Genomic DNA, 21,840 nt, shown 5'->3' with positions numbered 1-21,840 from the left:
CAGCCGAGGACAGCCGGTACGTTGTAAATAGTAGCTCTGCAAGCCTAGGCAAAATAATATGTATTGAGCCAGTTTTCTGATTGGGGTAGGGGTATACAAGCTGGACCCTTCATTGGCATGGTGGGTTGTTGTTTTTTGGTGTGTGTGGGTTTTTTTTAACCCATGACCAAAAATATTCAGAGTTTCTACGAGCGACACTTGGAAATTCCTCAGCAGATCTGTATGAAAGGTGTTCCCTGAAAGTTGAAAGCTACAGCTCGGGGAAAGCTTGCATGCCGGGCCACTGTTGTACTTGAGACGGCTTGCTGATCTCGGAGACCATGAACTAATATTGTTCGCTCTTCGTGGTGTTGTGCATTTTTGCAGAAGGCGTTTTATCTCCCAGCGCTGCTCTCTAGAGTTTGTAGAAGACATAGTGGAATGTGCCAGTGTGCGAAGGTACTTGTTCAAAAGCAGCATTAACCTTCTCTTGTTGCATGCGTTGCAAGTCCTTTCCCCCCTGCACCCTTTTCCAAGACAAATTCCTCAGGTCCTGCATGTGTACTCATTCCGACTCCGACATGTGCATCCTTTTTATTACCCTTTTAATTTACATTTTGCCCAGATCTTACTCGCATTTCCCCTTACTTTCTTAAATCGTAGAACCAAACACGTATCTGGATCACCAAGACATAAAGGCTTGAAGAAGATCCACTTCATCAAGAACATGAGGCAGTATGACACAAGGAACAGCAGGTAACCTTTCTGTAACTGAAGGAAGCCCTGGTTTTGACCTTTAAAGCCCTATGTGACTTGGGACCCTCGTACCTACGGGACCGCCTCTCCTGGTATGCCCCGCGGAGGACCTTAAGGTCCACAAATAATAATATTCTGGAGATCCCGAGTCATAAGATGGCTAGATTGGCCTCTACTAGAGCCAGGACCTTTTCAGTACTGGCCCCAACCTGGTGGAACGCTCTTTCCCAGGAGACCAGGGCCCTGCGGGATTTGTCATCTTTCCGCAGGGCCTGCAAGACAGAGCTGTTCCGCCTGGCCTTTGGGTTAGACTCAGCCTGACCCCTGTGTTTTTCTCCCTCATGGCTTGGATTTATGGCCTACTTGAAATGAGGCTGCACTTTAAATTTTAATACTGTATTTTAATCTGTATTTTAATTAATTGTTTTTATGTTTTATTGTGGTTCTGTTGGTGTCAGCCACTTATGGCCTACTTGAAATGAGGCTGCACTTTAAATTTTAATACTGTATTTTAATCTGTATTTTAATTAATTGTTTTTATGTTTTATTGTGGTTCTGTTGGTGTCAGCCGCCCTGAGCCCGGTTTTTGACTGGGGAGGGCGGGGTATAAATAAAAATTTATTATTATTATTATTATCCACCTTGCAGTTAAATTATGCTAAATGGCTCTACTCTAGCTGTAATCTATATGTTCACAAGTGACCATGTTTGGTGTAAAACACCTTGATGTGAAAACCTTGCTAACGGGGGATTATGGTGGCATTCATCTAAATCAGTGCTACCCAAACTTGGGCCTCCAGCTGTTGTTGGACTACAACTCCCATCATCCCTAGCTAGCAGGACCAGTAGTCAGCGATGATGGGAATCGTAGTCCGAAAACAGCTGGAGACCCAAGTTTTGGAAACACTGATAAATCTTACTCGAGTAAACTCGCATTTTAAAAAAAAATAATTATTGAAACTTTTGCAGTAGATTTGAATAAATGATAAAGACAAAATTAGAGAGGAAAAGGGGGGAAGGAAGATGAAGTATACATTATATAATAGCAATAACGAAGTGTCATTAAAATTAGGATTACAAAAATATATAATATATATACATAGATAGATTTATTTTATTCCTGTATACATTGATTCATGAGCCACGATGGTTTTAATAAATAAAAGGAAGCCATATTTTTGTCTTTCCAATGTATCAGTATTAATCTTTTTGCAGGTATAAGAGAGAGTCCATTTACGTTGACCATTTGTTAAGCCCCATATATTAGGAACATAGTTTAAGGTGATGTTATCTTCTGAAATGCTTAACTCACTGAATTTAATGGACTTAACTTTATTGCACTCGCTAATTCCAATGGGCCTAGGTAAAGGTAAAGGGACCCCTGACTGTTAAGTCCAGTCGCGGACAACTCTGGGGTTGTGGTGCTCATCTCGCTTTACTGGCCGAGGGAGCCAGCATGACTAAGCTGCTTCTGGCAAACCAGAGCAGCGCACGGAAACGCCGTTTACCTTCCCGCTGGAGCAGTACCTATTTTTCTACTTGCACTTTGCTGTGCTTTTGAGCTGCTAGGTTGTTAGGAGCAGGGACCAAGCAGTGGGAGCTCACCCCATCACAGGGATTCAAACTGCCAACCTTCTGATCAGCAAGCCCTAACTATCTGACACCACAGCACCACATAGCCGGCTGGGTTGGACTCTAAGCAGTTCCATCATGGAGGTCGAATTCAGGGCCTATGCTTCTTTCTCACCTCTGCCCAATAGGTAGTTAATATTTCTGTGCCCTATTGGAGCAGGTACTTGAGGGACTGGTAGAGAACTCGTGGCTAATGGGAAAGTTAGAGCAAAATACACTTTGTTTTCAAGATAGTTTCCTAGATAATTTTATTCTTACATAGGAATAATCTCTGTGAAAACGGATGTAGTGTTACTTCAAAAGCAGGCTTCCCCAACCTGATGCTCTCCAGATGTTGTGGACTAAACCACCAAGAATGTAGTCGAAAACATCTGGGTTGCTAGGGCTAAAATTTACTTTTAAGAGAGGGCTTCGTATTCTATTTATTCTATTTGTATTTTTGGTAACTTTTTAAATTGTATTATGAAAAACCTTAATGAAAATATTGTTTATTTGTGTGTGTGTTTTTTAAAAAAAGGAAGGTTTCCCGAAATGTGGCTGTTGGGCTAAAAAAAGCAAGGAAAAAACGGCTAAGTTGTGTATGTGGGTGTTACAAAGTTAGGTTCCCACCGCTCCCAGAGAGCTCTTCTAACTCAAGATAGGAAGGCTAGATATGAATGCAATATATTTCCCATGATTCACTGCACGCTGTCTGTATTTCTTTTTAGGATAGTATTAATTTGTGCTAAACGAAGTTTGTGTGTGGCTTTTTCTATCATGCCCTATGGGGAGAATTTTCGGATCAGGTGAGTAGCTGCTGTTTTTGTCAGACCTCTAACTTTCCATTGGTTATATGTTTATTATTACATTTGGAATTCCACTTTTTCTCCATGGAGCTTAAGGTAATATTCATGGTGCTTCTCCATTTTATCCTTGCAATATCCCTGTGAGGTAGGATGGCCTAAGAGACAGTGACTGGCCCAAGGTGACCCAGCTAGCTTCATGGCTGGGTGAAGATTTGAACCCTGGTTTTCCTGCTGTTTCCTTATGTTTGCTTATGGTTTTTACTTATGCTCTAACATCCTCTTTGGTTTGCTTTTATGCCGCTTTTCCAGAAAACTGGGCCCAAAATGGTTCACAATGTGCCAAAGAAACGAGAAGTGCAGTGGTCCTAAACACATTGGAAACAATTATAAACCATAATATCAACACAAGCACAAAAACAATACAAATAACCTAACTTAAAAGTTTAAAGTGAACACTGTATGAAACAATACAAGTTCCACCAATATGATTTAAATTAAGTAACCAAAACCGGGCAGAAGATAAAATAAAGTACAGTGGTGCCTCGCTAGACAAATTTAATTCGTTCCACGGGTCTTTTCTTATAACGAAAAATTCATCTAGCGAATCCCATACGAATGCATTGAATATTTTTTTTGATTTTTTTTTTGCCCATAGGAACGCATTAATTGAATTTCAATGCATTCCTATGGGAAACCACAATTCGCTAGACGAATTTTTCATAAAATGAATTCGTCTAGCAAGGCAACCTCCTCTCGAAAAATCCTTTTGTTAAGCGGAAATTTCGTTAAGCAGGGCATTCGTTAAGCGAGGCACCACTGTAAATGCAAAAAAAGAACAGTAGCATTGAAGGCAATGCCATTTATTTCATGATTCCCATTTGCTTTTCACCATTTATTTCATATAAATCGTTTTCCAAGCTCTGCCTGAACAAACTGGTGTATGAATGCTGTAAATAAAAATTACACATTTGATTTCACTAGTGGGTTGTTTTTTAAAAGTTTGTCGGTGTAAGCAGACGTTTACTTTCCAGGTCTTTGGGCATGTCCTACTTATAACCGATAAAAGTGTTCCAGTTCTCCTCTGCCTACATCTAACGCTTAATCAGGCCTGGCCAAGCGCAGAACAAACAGAACACGATTTCTGTTGTCACTCAAGCTCATATGCATAGCACACTGAAGAAGGAAACGGATATTTTTATGACAGAACTTGACATACAGATGTGCCTTCCATAAATAGACTATGGGAAACTTTCTTTCCAGCTCAGTGGGAACACTGCAAGGTCACTCAAAAGAGCATTTGCTGAAAACTAGATGAATGATAGGGGTGGGGTGAGGATTTGAAACAAGGCGAGGTATCGGATAGTGCAGTTATGAACAATGACCTCTGCTAGAAATCCCAGAAGCCTGTAAAACATGTCATCTGGCAGCTACTGATGGATAATTTAGGAAAGGAATACATTTCTCTGTATATTTTATATACCCAGATAGTAAGCCTTAAATACATATGCCTCCTTCAGATACATGTGTGCATTAAGATGATAAACAGTATGTTTCGGTATCTCTTCAAATCTTGGCGTTGACTGAATTTTTTAGCCCTGAAATCCCAAGGTCATTGATGTGTTGAAACTGACTTGTACATAATTATTGAACACATTCAATCCATGCTGGCTTTGGATTTAAACAGCCTATAAATGGATTAGCAAACGCAAGAAAAAATTTATTTTGTGCAGATTTTTATTTTTTTTAAAAAAAATTAAAGGACAGAGTAGACAAAGTAGGCAAATGGGTTCCCACAGCTGGATTCACATCCATGTGGATTTTGCAATACTGTACATAGTTGAAGCTCTTCGTATTCTCCCTGAGAATCCCACGTACCCCCAGAATTGCAGTTCAGGGATCACATCCAAAACCAGCAATAATGTGTTCAGAATTCTGTGTCCAATCATGGGAATTCCTTGCAGAGTCGAGCTTGTCTCTCTCTCTCTCTGTGTGTGTGTGTGTGTGTGTGTGTGTGTGTGTGTGTGTAAATAAAGTATGAATTACCCTCGAGTTGAATTACTTTAAAAATAGGAAGATCTCAGGGCCTTTGCTTATATCCCCTTTGCTGGTTCAGTGAGTTTTTATGTCTTGAGCCTTTTAAGAACAAATGTTTATGGCAGCAGAGAAGACGTGGGAATTGGCCTCCTAATCTCTAGCTGTGTTGAGGGGCTTGTTTTTATTTTGTTTGGATTTTTTTTTTTTACTACACAGCTAGGATGAGAAGAAACAGCTTTAATTCCTATCTTGCCTATTCTGCCCTTAACAGTGAACTGAGAATAGAGGGGCAGAAGCAGAGACATCCTTCTGGTGGCGTTTCGGTCTCTACGGAGATGGTGCTAGGAATGGAAGGGGTCGAGCTAGGAGCTGATGGCAAGGTAAGGAGCCTGTTGGCGAACAGTGGGTCTCTTTGCTTGTTTTTGGAAGTTGTGGGGCCTCATCAGTTCCGGTACAAAAATCAAGAGCAAGCCTGGTGGTTTAAGCCCACATGTGCCGTTCATGGTTGCTCATACATCCTCCCGCGGATCCTTCAGCTCTCTCTTGATGCAATTCAGACATACTCTTTTGACTTCTTCTGATACTATTTGGGCCAAGAGTAGCCAACACTGCACCCACACAAGCTGTTGGACTTCCATCAGCCCCAGGCGGCACAGCTAATGAGCCCCATGCTGAAGGAGAGGTATGGAGAAAGTAGAATATCTGAGCAATGCTATGAAACTACGTTGTCATAAGACTTGGGTGGTACTTTTTTTAACTTCCTAGGCCTGTTTAGTTTGATCTCAAAGCATCTCCTCCTGTGAGCAGATGCCAATTCTCTGTTTCGATTCATATATTCTTGTCTTCTTTGTATGCCGGTAAAGGTTGATTGAACTAATTAGAGCTAATGGGAGTTAGAGGACAGCAGCATTTGAAAGGAAGCATGTTGGCAACCTCTGGTCTAGACGTTTGGTTGGTTGCATATGATCATAGGTAAGGTTGTTTAGTACTTTCTGCTTCTCTGGCTGATGGGAAGACTTTTGCATTTATCGGTTTCCACATGGGGAGCACGTGCAGTAATCAGCTTGAGCATGGCAGGAATCCTGTTATTTCACAGCAGTGTCAATTTCCCCAAAAGGAAATGGCATATGGTTTGGAACTTGCAAGGCTCCTCCACACAGCCAGTGAAGCATCTAAATCAGTGTTTCCCAAACTTGGGTCTCCATTTGCGTTTGAACTACAATTCCCATCATCCCTGATCACTCGCCCTGCTAGTTAGGGATGATGGGAACTGTAGTCCAACTACAGATGGAGACCCAAGTTTGGGAAACACTGATCCAGATATTGCAAAACTGTCACCCTGGTGCCCTTCAAAGGTTTTGGGCTACAACTCCCATCAGCACCAATGAGAGTTATACTCCAAAACTCCTGGAGACAGCAGATTGGTGAAGTCTGTGCCCAGACTCTGTTTCTTCCTTCAGGCCCCATCCATGCAGGTGTAGCGAGTTTGGTAGCTAAAAGATAGGATCTGTTAATGTTCAATTAACCAAGTATCATGTTCCCATCAGAGCCCATTGAAGAGGCATCCCTGACTGTTAGTAAAACCAAAGCCCAAGATACGGAGAAATCTCATTTGATCACCAGAACACAGTAATCAATACCTAGTTGATATGGTATTTGTCCAGTGCAATAACACTTTGGTGCATTAGGTTTTGAGAATCCATTTGTGGAGCATTTTGAAAGTTATTCCAGAAAGATGTTAAAAGCAGGAGTTCAGTTCAACCTGAAACTATGTTGTTGTTGTTTAGTCGTTTAGTCGTGTCCGACTCTTCGTGACCCCATGGACCATAGCACGCCAGGCACTCCTGTCTTGCACTGCCTCCAGTAGTTTGGTCAAACTCATGTTCGTAGCTTCGAGAACACTGTCCAACCATCTTGTCCTCTGTCGTCCCCTTCTCCTAGTGCCCTCAATCTTTCCCAACATCAGGGTCTTTTCCAAGGATTCTTCTCTTCTCATGAGGTGGCCAAAGTATTGGAGCCTCAGCTTCACGATCTGTCCTTCCACGGAGCACTCAGGGCTGATTTCCTTAAGAATTGATAGGTTTGATCTTCTAGCAGTCCATGGGACTCTCAAGAGTCTCCTCCAGCACCATAATTCTAAAGCATCAATTCTTCGGCGATCAGCCTTCTTTATGGTCCAGCTCTCACTTCCATACATCACTACTGGGAAAACCATAGCTTTAACTATACGGACCTTTGTCGGCAAGGTGATGTCTCTGCTTTTTAAGATGCTGTCTAGGTTTGTCATTGCTTTTCTCCCAAGAAGCAGGCGTCTTTTAATTTCGTGACTGCTGTCACCATCTGCAGTGATCAAGGAGCCCAAGAAAGTAAAATCTCTCACTGCCTCCATTTCTTCCCCTTCTATTTGCCAGGAGGTGATGGGACCAGTGGCCATGATCTTGGTTTTTTTGATGTTGAGCTTCAGACCATATTTTGCGCTCTCCTCTTTCACCCTCATTAAAAGGTTCTTTAATTCCTCCTCACTTTCTGCCATCAAGGTTGTGTCATCTGCATATCTGAGGTTGTTGAAAGTATAACAGAGCATTAATGTAATCTCTTGTCTCCCTTTCCCCCATTGCTTTTTAGAATTCCGTATGAAAGCTATTAGGTCCTTGGTTGTGTGTGTGTGTGTGTGTGTGTGCGTGTACAATTCATCAGATTTACTCTAACTGTAAACACAGTGAATTGGGGTCCAGCTGATATCTGCAGAAATGGCAGCTATTTGTTTTTTAAATAGCTCTCCAGTTCTCCCCAAACTATCGGTTGCATTTAAGACATAGCAGTTAAACTGAGATAGACTGTGTCTTCAGAGTTGATTCTAAGGGGCTTCCTATCACAAGAGAAGAAATTTTAAACTTGCAGTCCGGTGTTCAAAAGATCCCTGCAAAAATCACAAGGTGACTATGCTAACGTTAATTGGGACTGGCTATCTTGCAGGTTGTGTCTTACGCAAAGTTCTTGTATCCGACGAACGCTCTTGTTGGCCGCAAAAATGATGTCCATGGTCCTGTCCCTGTGTGCCGAGCCTCCATTCTGCGGAGTACTGGCGGATCAAGATACAAAACTCCAACAGCCAAAACAATACCTTCCACAGCAGATATTGGTAAACACCATGTGACTCCTCTATGCCCTTCTGTTGTCCTTCTGTGCTGACATTGTTTTTTTAAAAAAAGCAAAGGTGATGATGAAATACTGTCAGCAATATGTTTTGATTGGCCAAAATGAGATTAAGAGGAATCAGAATATAAATTCCATTTAGAGAATTTGAATTCCATTTAGAGTATGTTAGAGAATTCGGAGCTTTCAAGGGTTCAAGGCCCTTTGTCATTAATAGTAGTAGCATTAGCAGTAATGAATAGTAGTATTAATAGAATGCCTTTAGTGTACATGATACTTTAGAATAATGAGCATGGGAAGGACAGGTCCTTGCTCAGAAGATATACAGTCCCATCTCACAATCTCCACTTGTATTCTGCCTTTCCAAACTAGTTTTCTGCCCATCTCACTGCCTGGTTCATGCGCATGTTTTCAACCAATTGTTGTTAAGGAAGAATGGATAACTGGACTCCTTCAGCAAGAAAGATGGGATAGAAGTTATTATTGTTGTTGTTATTGTTGTTGTTTAGGCGTTTAGTCGTGTCCGACTCTTCGTGATTATTATTATTATTATTATTATTATTATTATTATTATTACCACCACCACCATCAATTTTGTGCAAAGTCAGACAAACAGACCAATCTGCTGAATTTCTCCCATCGTTAATATTATTTTTTAGTTATTCATTTAATAATTCCAAGAAGTTCCCAGGGCAGTGTTCCCTCAACAAGGGCTACAGACTTGTATTTTTATAATAAAAAGGGTAACAATTTCAAAAAGCAAAACTCTGCCTAGAGAAGATACCAGCTTCCATGCCCCTGCAGGAAATGTTCAGGCATGCTGAATATACACAAAGCCGCTCTTAAACCAATTTAATCAGATTTCCTTGTGGTTGAATGGAATATTTCAGTCCTAGATGTTGCTTAATTTCAGCACTGAAATATCAGGACCATCTAAAAAGAACTATTTATTTGGGCTTCATAACCATATGTAGGCATAAGGATACAGGCAAGACATTTTCTGAGAATCAGGGCAATGCCTTAAATGGGTCTTATAAGAATCTGGGCAGAGTGCCAACAACTTTACTGCAGTACTGAGCTGGCATTTAATAAATATCCTATCCAGCCAACATTCGGCTTTTGCAAACTTTTTCAAAAGTCCTAATTTATGAATGCCACCTTTTGAATTTGAAACTAGGAAGCCAGTTCCACTTAAGATGCAAAGACAGTTATGGAAATATAACCGAGCTCAATAGGAAAAACATGCAATATATAATGCTTCTATTCAGGATTTTAGACACGCCTTCTTTCAGGATATGCCATTCCTTCTAGTTTCCATTTGCCCTCCCTTCAAGTTGTCAGCATTCTGTGCCCAGTAAGGCCCCACCTGCCCTATATATATATTTAAAGCCGTATCATACCACTTCAAACAGTAACGGCTTTCCTCAAAGAATCCTGGGAACTGTAGTTTGTTAAGGGTGCTGAAACTTATTGGAATGCCCCATTGCAGTTCCCAGAATTCCCAGGGAAGAGGGGTTGGCTGTTGAACCAGTTTGGGAATTATAGCTCTGGGAGGGGAATAGGGGTCTCCCAGGGGCGGCGCATCCTGCTTCACTCCGAGGCAAAATGGGACAGTGTCGCCCTGCCCTGCTGCCACTCCTGCCGCAGCCTCCCTTACTTATATGGGTTGCAAGTTCTCACAGAGATCTCGCGAGATCTTGCAGAGTGCTCATGTTGAGATTCCTGGGCCTGTGAAATTGTTAGTAATGCTGCCATGCAGGGATGTGTTTTTTATGTTTGTTCTACGTATCGGAGCTTCTAAATATAGAGGGTTTATTATTCATCACAGTGCAGAAACAAGCTAGACTTTGGGTTGAAGTGGTACAGCTTGGGATTGTTCCATCTAATGATCTGCTCTGATAAATGGGTTCATTTATCCGCGTGGATAAAGTCTTCTTGAATGCTAGTATTTTGTTTCCTAAAACCTTCCTTGGTTGTTACCTGAACTTTCTCGAAACCACTTCTTCACAGAAAATGCTTTAAATTGAGCTATAGAATTTGTTCCCACATGATGTAGTGATGACCACTTAGAAAGGCTTTATTGCATGTTTTTTTCACCTTTAAAGCTCTCCTTTACTGTGCCAGTGAACTCCTAGTACATTTCTTTTCTTTTATTTTTTCTAGGAAATGAAGTTGGCGAGTTAGCAGAGTACAACCCCAATCTCCTGGAAGATCCTCAATGGCCCTGTGGGAAGCACAAACGTGTCCTCATCTTTGCATCGTACATGGTACGAAGCTGGTGTAGAGCAAATTAATTCGCAAATAAGGCATTGTAGTCGTAGTGTAGTACAGATCCTGGGTTCTGGCTTCGTATGACCCCGGTGCAAATAAAAATGTCTCCTTTTCCAAATTTTGCATGTTTCATTTAAATTTGGAATTATAGCCATCCATCAATAAACATTCCTCGGGCAGCTTCCACACAAGATTAAAAATACAATATATCCTGTTTTCTGTGTGGGGGTGTGATGCAAGTTATAAATACAAGTGAGAGGTGGTGCTTATTCTATTCTTCTGGAAGCACAATGTAGCTTTCACTCCTTAGCTGTCTACACTAGCTGTTGTGGGAGGTGGTGTCAGCATTCTTGTCTCGATGACGCAAGGCTGAGCAGGTGATTGATTGATTTTTAATCATTTTTTTAAATTTTTAAAAAATCTATTATTTATTTATTTGCTGAATCACCTTGGTGTGAATTTACCAAGTGGCTTTGGGCAAGCCACAATTCTTCAGAGTTTCCTCTTCAACCCAATCTCCAGTATAGGAATAATAGTGATCTGCCATAACAAGATTGTTGCAAGGATTGCTGAGAATGTGTATGAAGTATTTTAAACACATTAAAGGTGAACACAAACGCTAAGTACGGTATTTCCAGTTCTTAGAGGTACACACTGGGGGATCCTTAATCATGTGTGGCTCCTGACCTTTCCAGGGGTATTTGACAGGTCACTATTGGAGAACAGGTGGTAGACTAGACAGAGTCCTTGTCTAATCCAGCAAGTAAATCCTAATGAACTCAAAAGTCCCACATTTCATCTAGCCAATTATACGGGCTTGAAGTGAACTGTTGCTTCACTGCATCAAAAGGCCAAGGCTTCGCCACTTTCCTTCACTCTCCAGTTAACCTCTAACATTACCTTCTAGGCTCCTTGGGAGTTTGCTAATAGTCCCTAGGGCGTGCTGCTGTAGAGAAAACCTGTTCAAGTTCCCAGTCCTTCACCACTCTTGAAGTGCCAAGTATTACAGGATTAAGAGATTACCGAAGAGCTTTGAAAACCTTCTGTCCTCGGAGAGATTAAACTTTTATCATTGAGGATTCTGCAGCGATGGCCTAGATACAGGAGTACTTGGCTGTAATCCTGTACAAGGGCAAATGATGGTTAATAGCAGAAACTTCCCATAGCAGGATACCATCTCAAGCAGCCATCGTGCTCTGAAGATGTGGTGTGGCTTGAAGCCAAGCTTTCAACTCTGCTGAGATCATCTGCAGTCCGGCCTAGAAATGTGTGGAAGACAAGACTTGCTCTATCTTGTCTCTAACAAGACAGAGGCGAATAGCCAAAACCCAGGCTCATGGGCTCTTGGTCACAGAAGAAGGCTGTGCATCTTGTTAAAAAAGATGTTCAGTGCTGAGAGTTGTGATAGAGCTAGTTGGGATGAGAGAGTTAGAAGGAGACCTTCTAAGCACCACCTAGTTTGCCCCTTACTGTAGATTAGTTTCTCATGGAGACACTTTGAATCCTTAATCATATTCTCAGTCTCTTTCAGTAAAGGCAGCGTAAGGATCTGTAAACCCTTTTCCTTTTTTATTTTTGTTTTAGACCACAGTAATAGAATACGTGAAACCATCGGACCTTAAGAAGGATATGAATGAGACCTTTAAAGAGAAGTTTCCTCACATCAAGCTGACGCTAAGCAAAATCAGAAGGTAAATTAAAACAGGGATAGTAAAGACGATACTCAGGAGAGGGCATTACTGTGTTTCTAAACCACTTTGAAACATGGTTCTTTCCTCCCAAACAGAAATTAATATATATTATTAAAATACTTTCAGACCACTCTTATGTAGGTTTCCTCAGGTGTATCCCAATACGTTCACTGGGACTTTGTCCCAAGTAAGTGTGCCACAGTGACCTCATATAAACTTGGCTTGACATCTTGCGCCATAACTTGTCAAGATCCTATTAGAAAGCAGTGTATGATGCTGGGGTGTGATATAATTGTTCTGTGGGTGATAGGAACTCCTTGATCATTGAAATCAGGGGTGTAAAAGAAGAAGAGGAGTTTGGATTTGATACCCCGCTTTATCACTACCCTAAGGAGTCTCAAATTGGCTGACAATCTCATTTCCCTTCCTCCCCCACAACAAACACTGTGAGGTGAGTGAGGCTGAGAGACTTCAGAGAAGTGTGACTAGCCCAAGCTGCATGTGGAGGAGCGGGGACACGAACCCTGTTCACCAGATTACAAGTCTACTCCTCTTAACCACTACACCACACTGGCTCTCAGGCATGGTTGCCCAGAAAGGAGTATGTACCCCTCAAGCTGAAAAAGTTTCCGACCCCTGAGCTGGGAAGGAGGCGGTTCTTGATTTTGTGTCTCCCTTCCTCTTCCCATTTGGGTTAACACTCCTTTGGGCACCTGAAGATCGCTACTTGGTCACACCGCATCCCCCACCTTTCCACTGATAAAGAGCCATGCATGTTCTTTCCTCAACCCCGAAGCCTTCAAACAGCCACTCTTCCAAGAAGAAACACTGCAGTCCTAAGCAGCTTCTCACTGCTGCAGCTATTTACCCATATCCTCGCTCAGCGCCTACCTGCAAGATTAGAATGAGTTCTCCTTTCTCCAGATGCAAATCAAGTCAGAGAGGACTCTTCAATTAATGCAGTTGTGTGTTTGCAATTCAATGCATATGTTGCTTGATCCACATCACGATGGATGTGTGCAAAACCAAACCCTCTTCTTCCTCCTCTTAAGCATACAAGCATCAGCTACCTTCTGCAGCGTACACAGGCCATCTGACAAAAAGCAGAAATGAGAATTCAAGAATTAAGAGTCTTGTTTCCTAAGCTGTGGCAACCTATATATATATATATATATTTCTTCCCCTCTTTCTGTGCCCACAGTTTAAAGAGGGAGATGCGGAACCTGAGTATGGAATGCAACATGGAGCCAGTAACTGTGTCCATGGCTTATGTTTACTTCGAAAAGCTTGTCCTGCAAGGCAAGCTCAACAAACAGAACCGAAAACTGTGTGCTGGTGCTTGTGTGCTGCTTGCAGCCAAGATTAGTAGTGATCTCAAGAAACACGAGGTCAAACACCTTATAGATGTAAGTATAGCCAGAATAATGTCCAAGAGTGTCCAGACCCCTGGAAATGCTGATGCTTGCAAGTCACATTGTTTTCTAAAGCTATGAATATGATTTTTGAATGAAAACATGTAGGCTTGTACCCTTTTGACAGCAGAGATGCTTCAGGGAGGATTGGCAGGGGGTGGGGAGAGAAACTTGCACCTTTTTCATGTGTCTGGAATGTCAACTCTGCAGTAGAAAGGTAAGAGTCATATCTTACTCTTCTCAGGGGAGAGATGGAGAGGAGTGCAACCCTGCTTGATCTCTTGGCAGCTTTTTAATACCGTTGACCACGGCTCAGGCACTCAGGGTTGGGGACACTACTTCAGTGGTTCTGCTCCTACCTCCGAGGCCATTTCCATAATGCAGTTATTAGAGGACCCTTGTTTGATGCCATGGGAGCGGTTGGCAAAGGGTTCTATCTTGTCCCCTGTGCTATTCAGCACCTAACTGAAACCATTGGGAGCTTTTATCAGGAGATTTGGAGCGGGGTGTCATGTAAATCTCTCAGTTGTATCTGTGGCTATGGCTGGTTCACCAACTGGAAGCTCTTTTGGACTTAGATGGCATGGCCACTGTACCCCATGGTCTCGTACCTTCCAGAGTAGATTGCTGCAATCTATGTGGGGCTGCCCAACGTGGAAACTTCAACTGGTCCAAAATGCAGCAAGCAGGTTACTGGCCAAGTTTTCATGTAGAACTCAAATAACCCCTGTTCTAAAACAGCGGCAGAGATTGCAAGTTTGTTTTCAGACCCAGTTCAAGTTGCTTACATTCTTGTTTAAAGTCCTAAATGACTTGGGTTGCAAGTATCCAAAAGACAACCTCCTTACCTACAGACTCTTTCAGGTGTTAAACTGAATTTTAATGTTGTATCTTTAAATTGTCATAATCTGCTCCAGGATTTGCCCTTAGGGCAGGTAAGGTATCTAATATAATAATAGTGCCACACCAGCTTTTACTTCTAGCCCTAGCCACCACTAGCCCCCCCCCCCAAAGGTTGCACACAAAAGAATGTGGCCCTCAGGTTGAAAAAGATTGGTGATGGCCAAAATGCCATTAAACATCTGCAAAACATACTAATCTGTAGCAACCAGCTCATGTCCTGTTTTACTGGTTTTATGTCCTTACAGAAGTTAGAAGAAAGATTCAGATTCAACAGAAGGGATCTCATTGGATTTGAATTTACCGTACTTGTGGCTTTGGAACTAGCCCTCTACCTTCCAGACAACCAAGTGTTACCTCACTTCCGACGTCTTACACAGCAACCCTAGCCAAAGCTGCATTCTAGCAGAAGTGCCAGTACTTAGAGGCTGATTTTTTGGTGTTGGCATCTGGTCCTTTCCCGTGCCACAATATTGAACAATGTTGTGTATATACCCGACATGAAGACTGCAGTGGGATTTTTGTGGAGCTACCAAGATGGTGCAGACACCACAGATTCCATGTGTGAGAAGTGGCAGAAGTGAGGAGACGTTGAACTTTGGACACTAAAGCACAAATGGTTTGCCGCCAGTTGCCACAAATGCTGCTGGTCATACCTAATTTACCTTCCCACCCACCCCATTCCCTCCACCCCGGATATAATCTGTTCTTCCCTCCAAGTATTGCTACTTTTTCATTTCCTTAAACTTTTATCATTCTCCCCCCACACCCCTTCCTTGAATCTAAAAGAGCATCATTTCCATTCCAAAACGTCATATGCTTCCAATAGCATTTCTGAGAATTCTTACATTTTAAAACCATGGAAGCTTGTCTTCTTCTTTGGGGGGGGGGGGGGGCAGGTGCGGGACAGAAAGAAAGACGTGCCTAAGACTTAGCTGGGCTGGTACCAGTCAGTCTCTCGCTCTGTTTTTGTTGCTTAGTGGCAAATTCTGAACTTAAACAGCAATTTATCCTTTTGCCTTTGTTCACCTTGTTGCTATAAGGAAATAATTCCATTGTACCTCCACTATCATTTCCAGAAAAGATGTATATTTGAAAACAATATTCTACTTGGTTCAATGATTTAAAAAACTTTTCTTTTTTATTGAAACATTTCCCAAACATTGCACTTGTTGATCAAGGCAGCTATAGCAAAACAATTTCCATTTTATCTTGTCCTTCAGAGTGTGACTGAGGGCCCTTTGATTTTTATGGTGGTAATTTGGTCTTGTAGCTCCCAAAGGTGGCATCCTTTTGTCACAGCTTTGCTGTAGGCTAGAATGATGAACTGTTTTATTTATAAACAATGTATTCCATGTATTGTCTTTCCTGTGTGCTCTTGACGAGTGTGTGTGTCTCAGCTTGTGCAGCTGTCATTTTCTAAATTAAGCCGGAGAGACTAAAAAGGCATGTCTGACTTCAATAATCTTTTGTATATAAAAAAAAAACCAATAGAAAAATTGGTTCTTCCAAGCTTTTTGCCACTGTGATGGTTCTCATGAACCTGACTTTTCATTGCACATTCAGACAGCCAAACTCATTGAGGTTAATATCCAACACAGTGGCGTTGATAAAAATGATACAACTTCTACCACTGTTAGCCAGATGTTTTTGGCTTAACCATCCAGATGTTGAGGATGAACAACATTAACTTCTTGTGCTGTAACAGAAAAGTTGACGGCTGCTGAGTTTCTTTTCTAAGCAATATTGTGATACAAGTCAAAGAGTGTGTGTGTGTGTGTGTGTGTGTGTGTGTGATACTTGCCAGGGAACAAAATTAATATTCTTGGATGTTGTTATTTGATATGTTCATAGATTTATGTATTTTTAACTGTGATTTTGGCCAGTTCTATACATCATGCAGAATGAAATAGTAGACAAAGATAGCAGAATTGTGGACTGTACCAGTGCAGACACGGAATAATATTTTCAAGCACATAGTACACCCCATTGTGTAGTAAACCAGCACACTTGTGAAAAGCCATGTACAGTATAAAGTGTTCTTCCTGATGTGCTCTTTTATTAAATACAGGGAGTTTCTCACACAAGAGATCATTCAAAGATTAATAGCTACCACCGCAGCTGCAGTCTGAAGTGGTATAGTCCACAATTCTTAATATCTCTGCCTGTAGGATTCTCTCAAAAATGTTTAAGTCAAGAGGGCTATATGACTTCCAGTACCCAGAATGCCATAAATTGTAACTTGGGTATATGTATTGAGTAGCCACGAAACAAACCAGAGAAGGGGAGAGAGAATAGCAAAGTTTGGTGCTAGAAACATTTGAAAAAGGGTGTGCAGTGTTCAATGCCAAACTCCAGATAAGATTTGTACATGAAGAGACCTTCTTTGGCTTTTTGGTCCCTGTTTCTAGCACCTATGCATGAATATAAAACCATTTGGATAAATATTTTAGTTAAGGCCAGCTTGATGTCACTGAAATTGCAGCAAACATAGTTAAGAACATTTCTCTGACCAAGGCTTGAGTGTTAATACATCTAGCTATAATAACACCAGTCATAGTTATAGCATCTTTTTGTATAATGTAGTACAAGGAGCTATATAGCTTACTAACTAGTGCTGTTCAAAATGTGAGCTGTAGTATGCTTATTTCGCAGTAAATTTTGCCAGTGCAGGACAACATCCTAACTGTTCCCAAGATAAAGTTTAGAAATGGCTTCACAGAGTGTTAGAACATTTAATCCTCTCCCTGAAACTGATTTTTTTTAAAAAAAAAACTGTCCATCTTGTATCATGAACACAATTGACTTGTATTAACACACTGTGTTTGAGTTGAAATAGTTGCCAACATCCCCACCCCCCCAGTTGCCAACATCCCCCCCCCCAGCTGAAGCAATCATTACCTTGTCCAACCAAAAACAGGGGTGATGAAGTGAGAAGTAGATTGATTCTTTGGGGATATATTTGAGCTTCTGGAGGCTGTAAATTTCCAATATGACGTGTGTGAATTTTGTCTTTTGGATAATGTATTATCATATATTTAATTTGCACAGAATATTATTCAGGCTGTGGGGCAGAAAGATAAATTATTTTGCATGTTTTAAGGCTTGATCTTCACTCAGAGCATGTTCATTGTTCTGAATACCCAAGGGAAAGTGCATGGGTGCATCAGTTCTGTTAGTGAACTGGATTTATAATTCTTCAAAGTAGTGAGTTCTAGGAAGAAGACTAGATCAAGATCTGGACTCCGTTTTCCTCTCATCTCTGCACAAATGTACCTACAGATAACAGCTGGCCCATGTGTTAAGCAAAGGATTACCAGCACCATTTTATCATATATAGTGTATGTGTTTGTATTAAGCCTTCAAAGATGTCCAAGGTCCAGCATCATATACATAACTCAAGAGAAATGTTTTTTTCAAGAGACCTAAAGATGAAGAACTGAGTCTCAAATTGTCCATTTGAACTTTACTTGTATGTTGAGAATCTTATTGCTGTGACTTAACCTGATTAGAAACAATTTGGCTCTTGAATCCTGTTGTGTATGTGAATTGAGGGGTGGGGTGAAAGGTTGCTGTTTGCATTTTCTTACCTTTATCTTTTTGGTTCATATTCTCAATCAGCTAAGCCTCTTTGTGTTCCTTTTTCATGCAAAAGCTGCCACTGTGTGGTAAAAATTATTATTACAACCAAACATAGATTCACTGTAAAATCCCAGGCTTTCGTTGGAGAGAGATACTAGTCTCTTTAACAGTTGATGTTTAAATTATGTAATCTTATGTAAATAATGGTGCTTGTCTACCTTCAGCCCAAGAAAACACTCTGGACTGAAGTTTGTATATTTATGTACAGAATATTTTTGTGCTGTCGTAAATTTTAAGTTCCTGCTTTGTATATTGTCTGATTATGTTCTTCCAAGGAAATGAATGAATTTGTTAATAAGATGCTGTGTAATTGAATGTTTTGATACCCATTTTATAACCAAGCACACCTGAAGATATTTCAGGTTAGTGTCATAAATATTCCTTTAAAAAACAGTTTGCATGCCTTTTTCTTCTTTTCCCCTCCACCTATGGTAGCTAAATAAATAAATAAATGGACTACTATGGGGGAAATGACTAGATTTTGGAACAAATACCAGAGATACAAATATTTGTTCCCTTGTGGTGGGTTACCTAGAATTCCAAATAACCAGCTGCGCTCAGAGTTTTCTTACACATTCCTCCGTTTTTTACAGAGATGAACAGATTTCAATTGACACAATTTGTGGCAACACTTAGAAAAATGTAAACAAAAGAAGGCTATAACATTCACATTTTTTCTGCTATATTTGTGCTTTTTAGTGAAACTTCAAATTACAAGTTTGCAAATTTGTAGTTTTTTTAAGCACATGCCATGAACTTGTAAAGTAAGAATTTTATGTTTAAAAATCCACCAGTATAAAATATACTTTGCATTATTCTAGATTTAGTAGTGTTGGAAGTTGGCACACTTACTTTAGCACAAGGTTTCCCAACTTGGTGCCCTCCAGATGTTTTGGACTAAAACTCCTATCCTCCCCGGCTATTGGCCATTCTGCTGGAATTGCAGTCCACATCTGAGCTAGCCCTGCGTTGGCATATCTAGTCTACAGTACCAGAGTACAGTGTTTCTAATTTTCGCAGTGTTCTAATGATTTCCTGAGGCCAAAATGCCACTAAAGCCTGCTGTTATTGCTTCATTTGAATTTTTTGGCAGTTTGATACAGATGTAAAAGTAAACTACATAATAATTATTTTGTAGTAAATATTTGAAACAAAGCTCAGTTCTGATGGGTTTGAAGAAAACTTCATGTATGTAAGCATGATAAATTAGTTACACATTTCATTCCTCAGCTGATGAGAAGTTGACTCTTCTCAGCAGCTGTATAAATAGAAAAAAAAATCCACAAATAGCTCCTTACGACTGTTCCAATTATAAGTACAAACAGGGCATCTGTTTCAGTGCCTGCCTTTTTATGCCAGTTGATCAGCGATATATTTAGATATTTAGATAAGTGACCAGAGTTGCCCATTCAAAATGTTGCAGAAGCAACCAGCTTGAGAAGGCTTGGGAGCACAACAATTGCAACCCTTATTATATGTCTTTCTATAAATGCCTGCCTTTGCAGATAGTTTTTTTTAAGGATCTGCCTATAGTAATGGGGGGGGGGGTTTTGCTATTGCTTTTTCTGGACTAGCTAGAGCTCTGCTTTCGTAATGTTGGGGTCCAGATAGAAAAATAGTCTCTGGATCAAGGATCTTGCCATGTAGCATTGCATCCATTATTTTTATTCAATTAACAAAAAAACTTTTGGTTTAACATCCGGCAATGCAGCATTGAGCTAATGCACTGTGGCAAATTTAAAACGGCAGCTTGAAGTTACCAAGTATGGAAGTTGCAGGACAAGTGTCAGCCCTAGCAGGCCATGCTTAGCGGGTGGATTTCTAGGCCCAGTATCTGTCCCAAGAATGCTGTATCCCGAATTTTTCATATAAGAGGTTGTTGTTTAGTCGTGTCCGACTCTTCGTGACCCCATGGACCATAGCACGCCAGGCACTCCTGTCTTCAACTGCCTCCCACAGTTTGGTCAAACTCATGTTCGTAGCTTCGAGAACACTGTCCAACCATCTTGTCCTCTGACGTCCCCTTCTCCTAGTGCCCTCAATCTTTCCCAACATCAGGGTCTTTTCCAAGGATTCTTCTCATGAGGTGGCCAAAGTATTGGAGCCTCAGCTTCACGATCTGTCCTTCCAGGGAGCACTCAGGGCTGATTTCCTTAAGAATGGATAGGTTTGATCTTCTTGCAGTCCATGGGACTCTCAAGAGTCTCCTCCAGCACCATAATTCAAAAGCATCAATTCTTCGGCGATCAGCCTTCTTTATGGTCCAGCTCTCACTTCCATACATCACTAATGGGAAAACCATAGCTTTAACTATACGGACCTTTGTCGGCAAGGTGGTGTCTCTGCTTTTTCAGATGCTGTCTAGGTTTGTCATTGCTTTTCTCCCAAGAAGCAGGCGTCTTTTAATTTCGTGACTGCTGTCACCATCTGCAGTGATCAAGGAGCCCAAGAAGGTAAAATCTCTCACTGCCTCCATTTCTTCCCCTTCTATTTGCCAGGAGGTGATGGGACCAGTGGCCATGATCTTGGTTTTTTTGATGTTGAGCTTCAGACCATATTTTGCGCTCTCCTCTTTCACCCTCATTAAAAGGTTCTTTAATTCCTCCTCGCTTTCTGCCATCAAGGTTGTGTCATCTGCATATCTGAGGTTGTTGATATTTCTTCCAGCAATCTTAATTCCGGCTTGGGATTCATCTAGTCCAGCCTTTCGCATGATGAATTCTGCATATAAGTTAAATAAGCAGGGAGACAATATACAGCCTTGTCGTACTCCTTTCCCAATTTTGAACCACTCAGTTGTTCCATATCCAGTTCTAACTGTAGCTTCTTGTCCCACATAGAGATTTCTCAGGAGACAGATGAGGTGATCAGGCACTCCCATTTCTTTAAGAACTTGCCATAGTTTGCTGTGGTCGACACAGTCAAAGGCTTTTGCATAGTCAATGAAGCAGAAGTAGACGTTTTTCTGGAACTCTCTAGCTTTCTCCATAATCCAGCGCATGTTTGCTATTTGGTCTCTGGTTCCTCTGCCCTTTCGAAATCCAGCTTGCACTTCTGGGAGTTCTCGGTCCACATACTGCCTAAGCCTGCCTTGTAGAATTTTAAGCATAACCTTGCTAGCGTGTGAAATGAGCGCAATTGTGCGGTAGTTGGAGCATTCTTTGGCACTGCCCTTCTTTGGAATTGGGATGTAGACTGATCTTCTCCAATCCTATGGCCATTGCTGAGTTTTCCAAACTTGCTGGCATATTGGGTGTAGCACCTTAACAGCATCATCTTTTAAAATTTTAAATAGTTCAGCTGGAATATCATCACTTCCACCGGCCTTGTTATTAGCAGTGCTTTCTAAGGCCCATTTGACTTCACTCTCCAAGATGTCTGGCTCAAGGTCAGCAACCACACTACCTGGGGTGTACGAAACCTCCATGTCATTCTGGTATAATTCCTCTGTGTATTCTTGCCACCTCTTCTTGATGTCTTCTGCTTCTGTTAGGTCCTTACCACTTTTGTCCTTGATTATGGTAATCTTTGTACGAATTGTTCCTTTCATATCCAATTTTCTTGAACAGATCTCTGGTTTTC

The 21,840-nt window shown here is 41.2% G+C and overlaps 1 protein-coding gene across 1 annotated transcript in view; it reads left to right on the top strand.

The window, feature by feature from the left end:
- Nucleotides 1-18,424, top strand: part of CABLES2 (Cdk5 and Abl enzyme substrate 2) — a 52,062-nt gene extending 33,638 nt beyond the window's left edge. Inside the window, exons 2-9 of the mRNA XM_035122078.2 lie at nt 643-735; nt 3,075-3,152; nt 5,458-5,566; nt 8,163-8,328; nt 10,506-10,609; nt 12,198-12,304; nt 13,506-13,710; nt 14,865-18,424. Coding sequence (XP_034977969.2) covers nt 643-735; nt 3,075-3,152; nt 5,458-5,566; nt 8,163-8,328; nt 10,506-10,609; nt 12,198-12,304; nt 13,506-13,710; nt 14,865-15,005 — 1,003 coding nt within the window. The 3' untranslated portion in view covers nt 15,006-18,424. The remainder of the gene's footprint in view (nt 1-642; nt 736-3,074; nt 3,153-5,457; nt 5,567-8,162; nt 8,329-10,505; nt 10,610-12,197; nt 12,305-13,505; nt 13,711-14,864) is intronic.
- The last annotated feature ends 3,416 nt before the right edge of the window (nt 18,425-21,840 follow it).

This window comes from Zootoca vivipara, chromosome 7 (genome assembly GCF_963506605.1).
Source record: "Zootoca vivipara chromosome 7, rZooViv1.1, whole genome shotgun sequence".
Classification (NCBI taxonomy): Eukaryota; Metazoa; Chordata; class Lepidosauria; order Squamata; family Lacertidae; genus Zootoca; species Zootoca vivipara.
The sequence above is the reverse complement of the archived record's forward strand: the minus strand, read 5'-3'. Positions and strand labels throughout refer to the sequence as shown.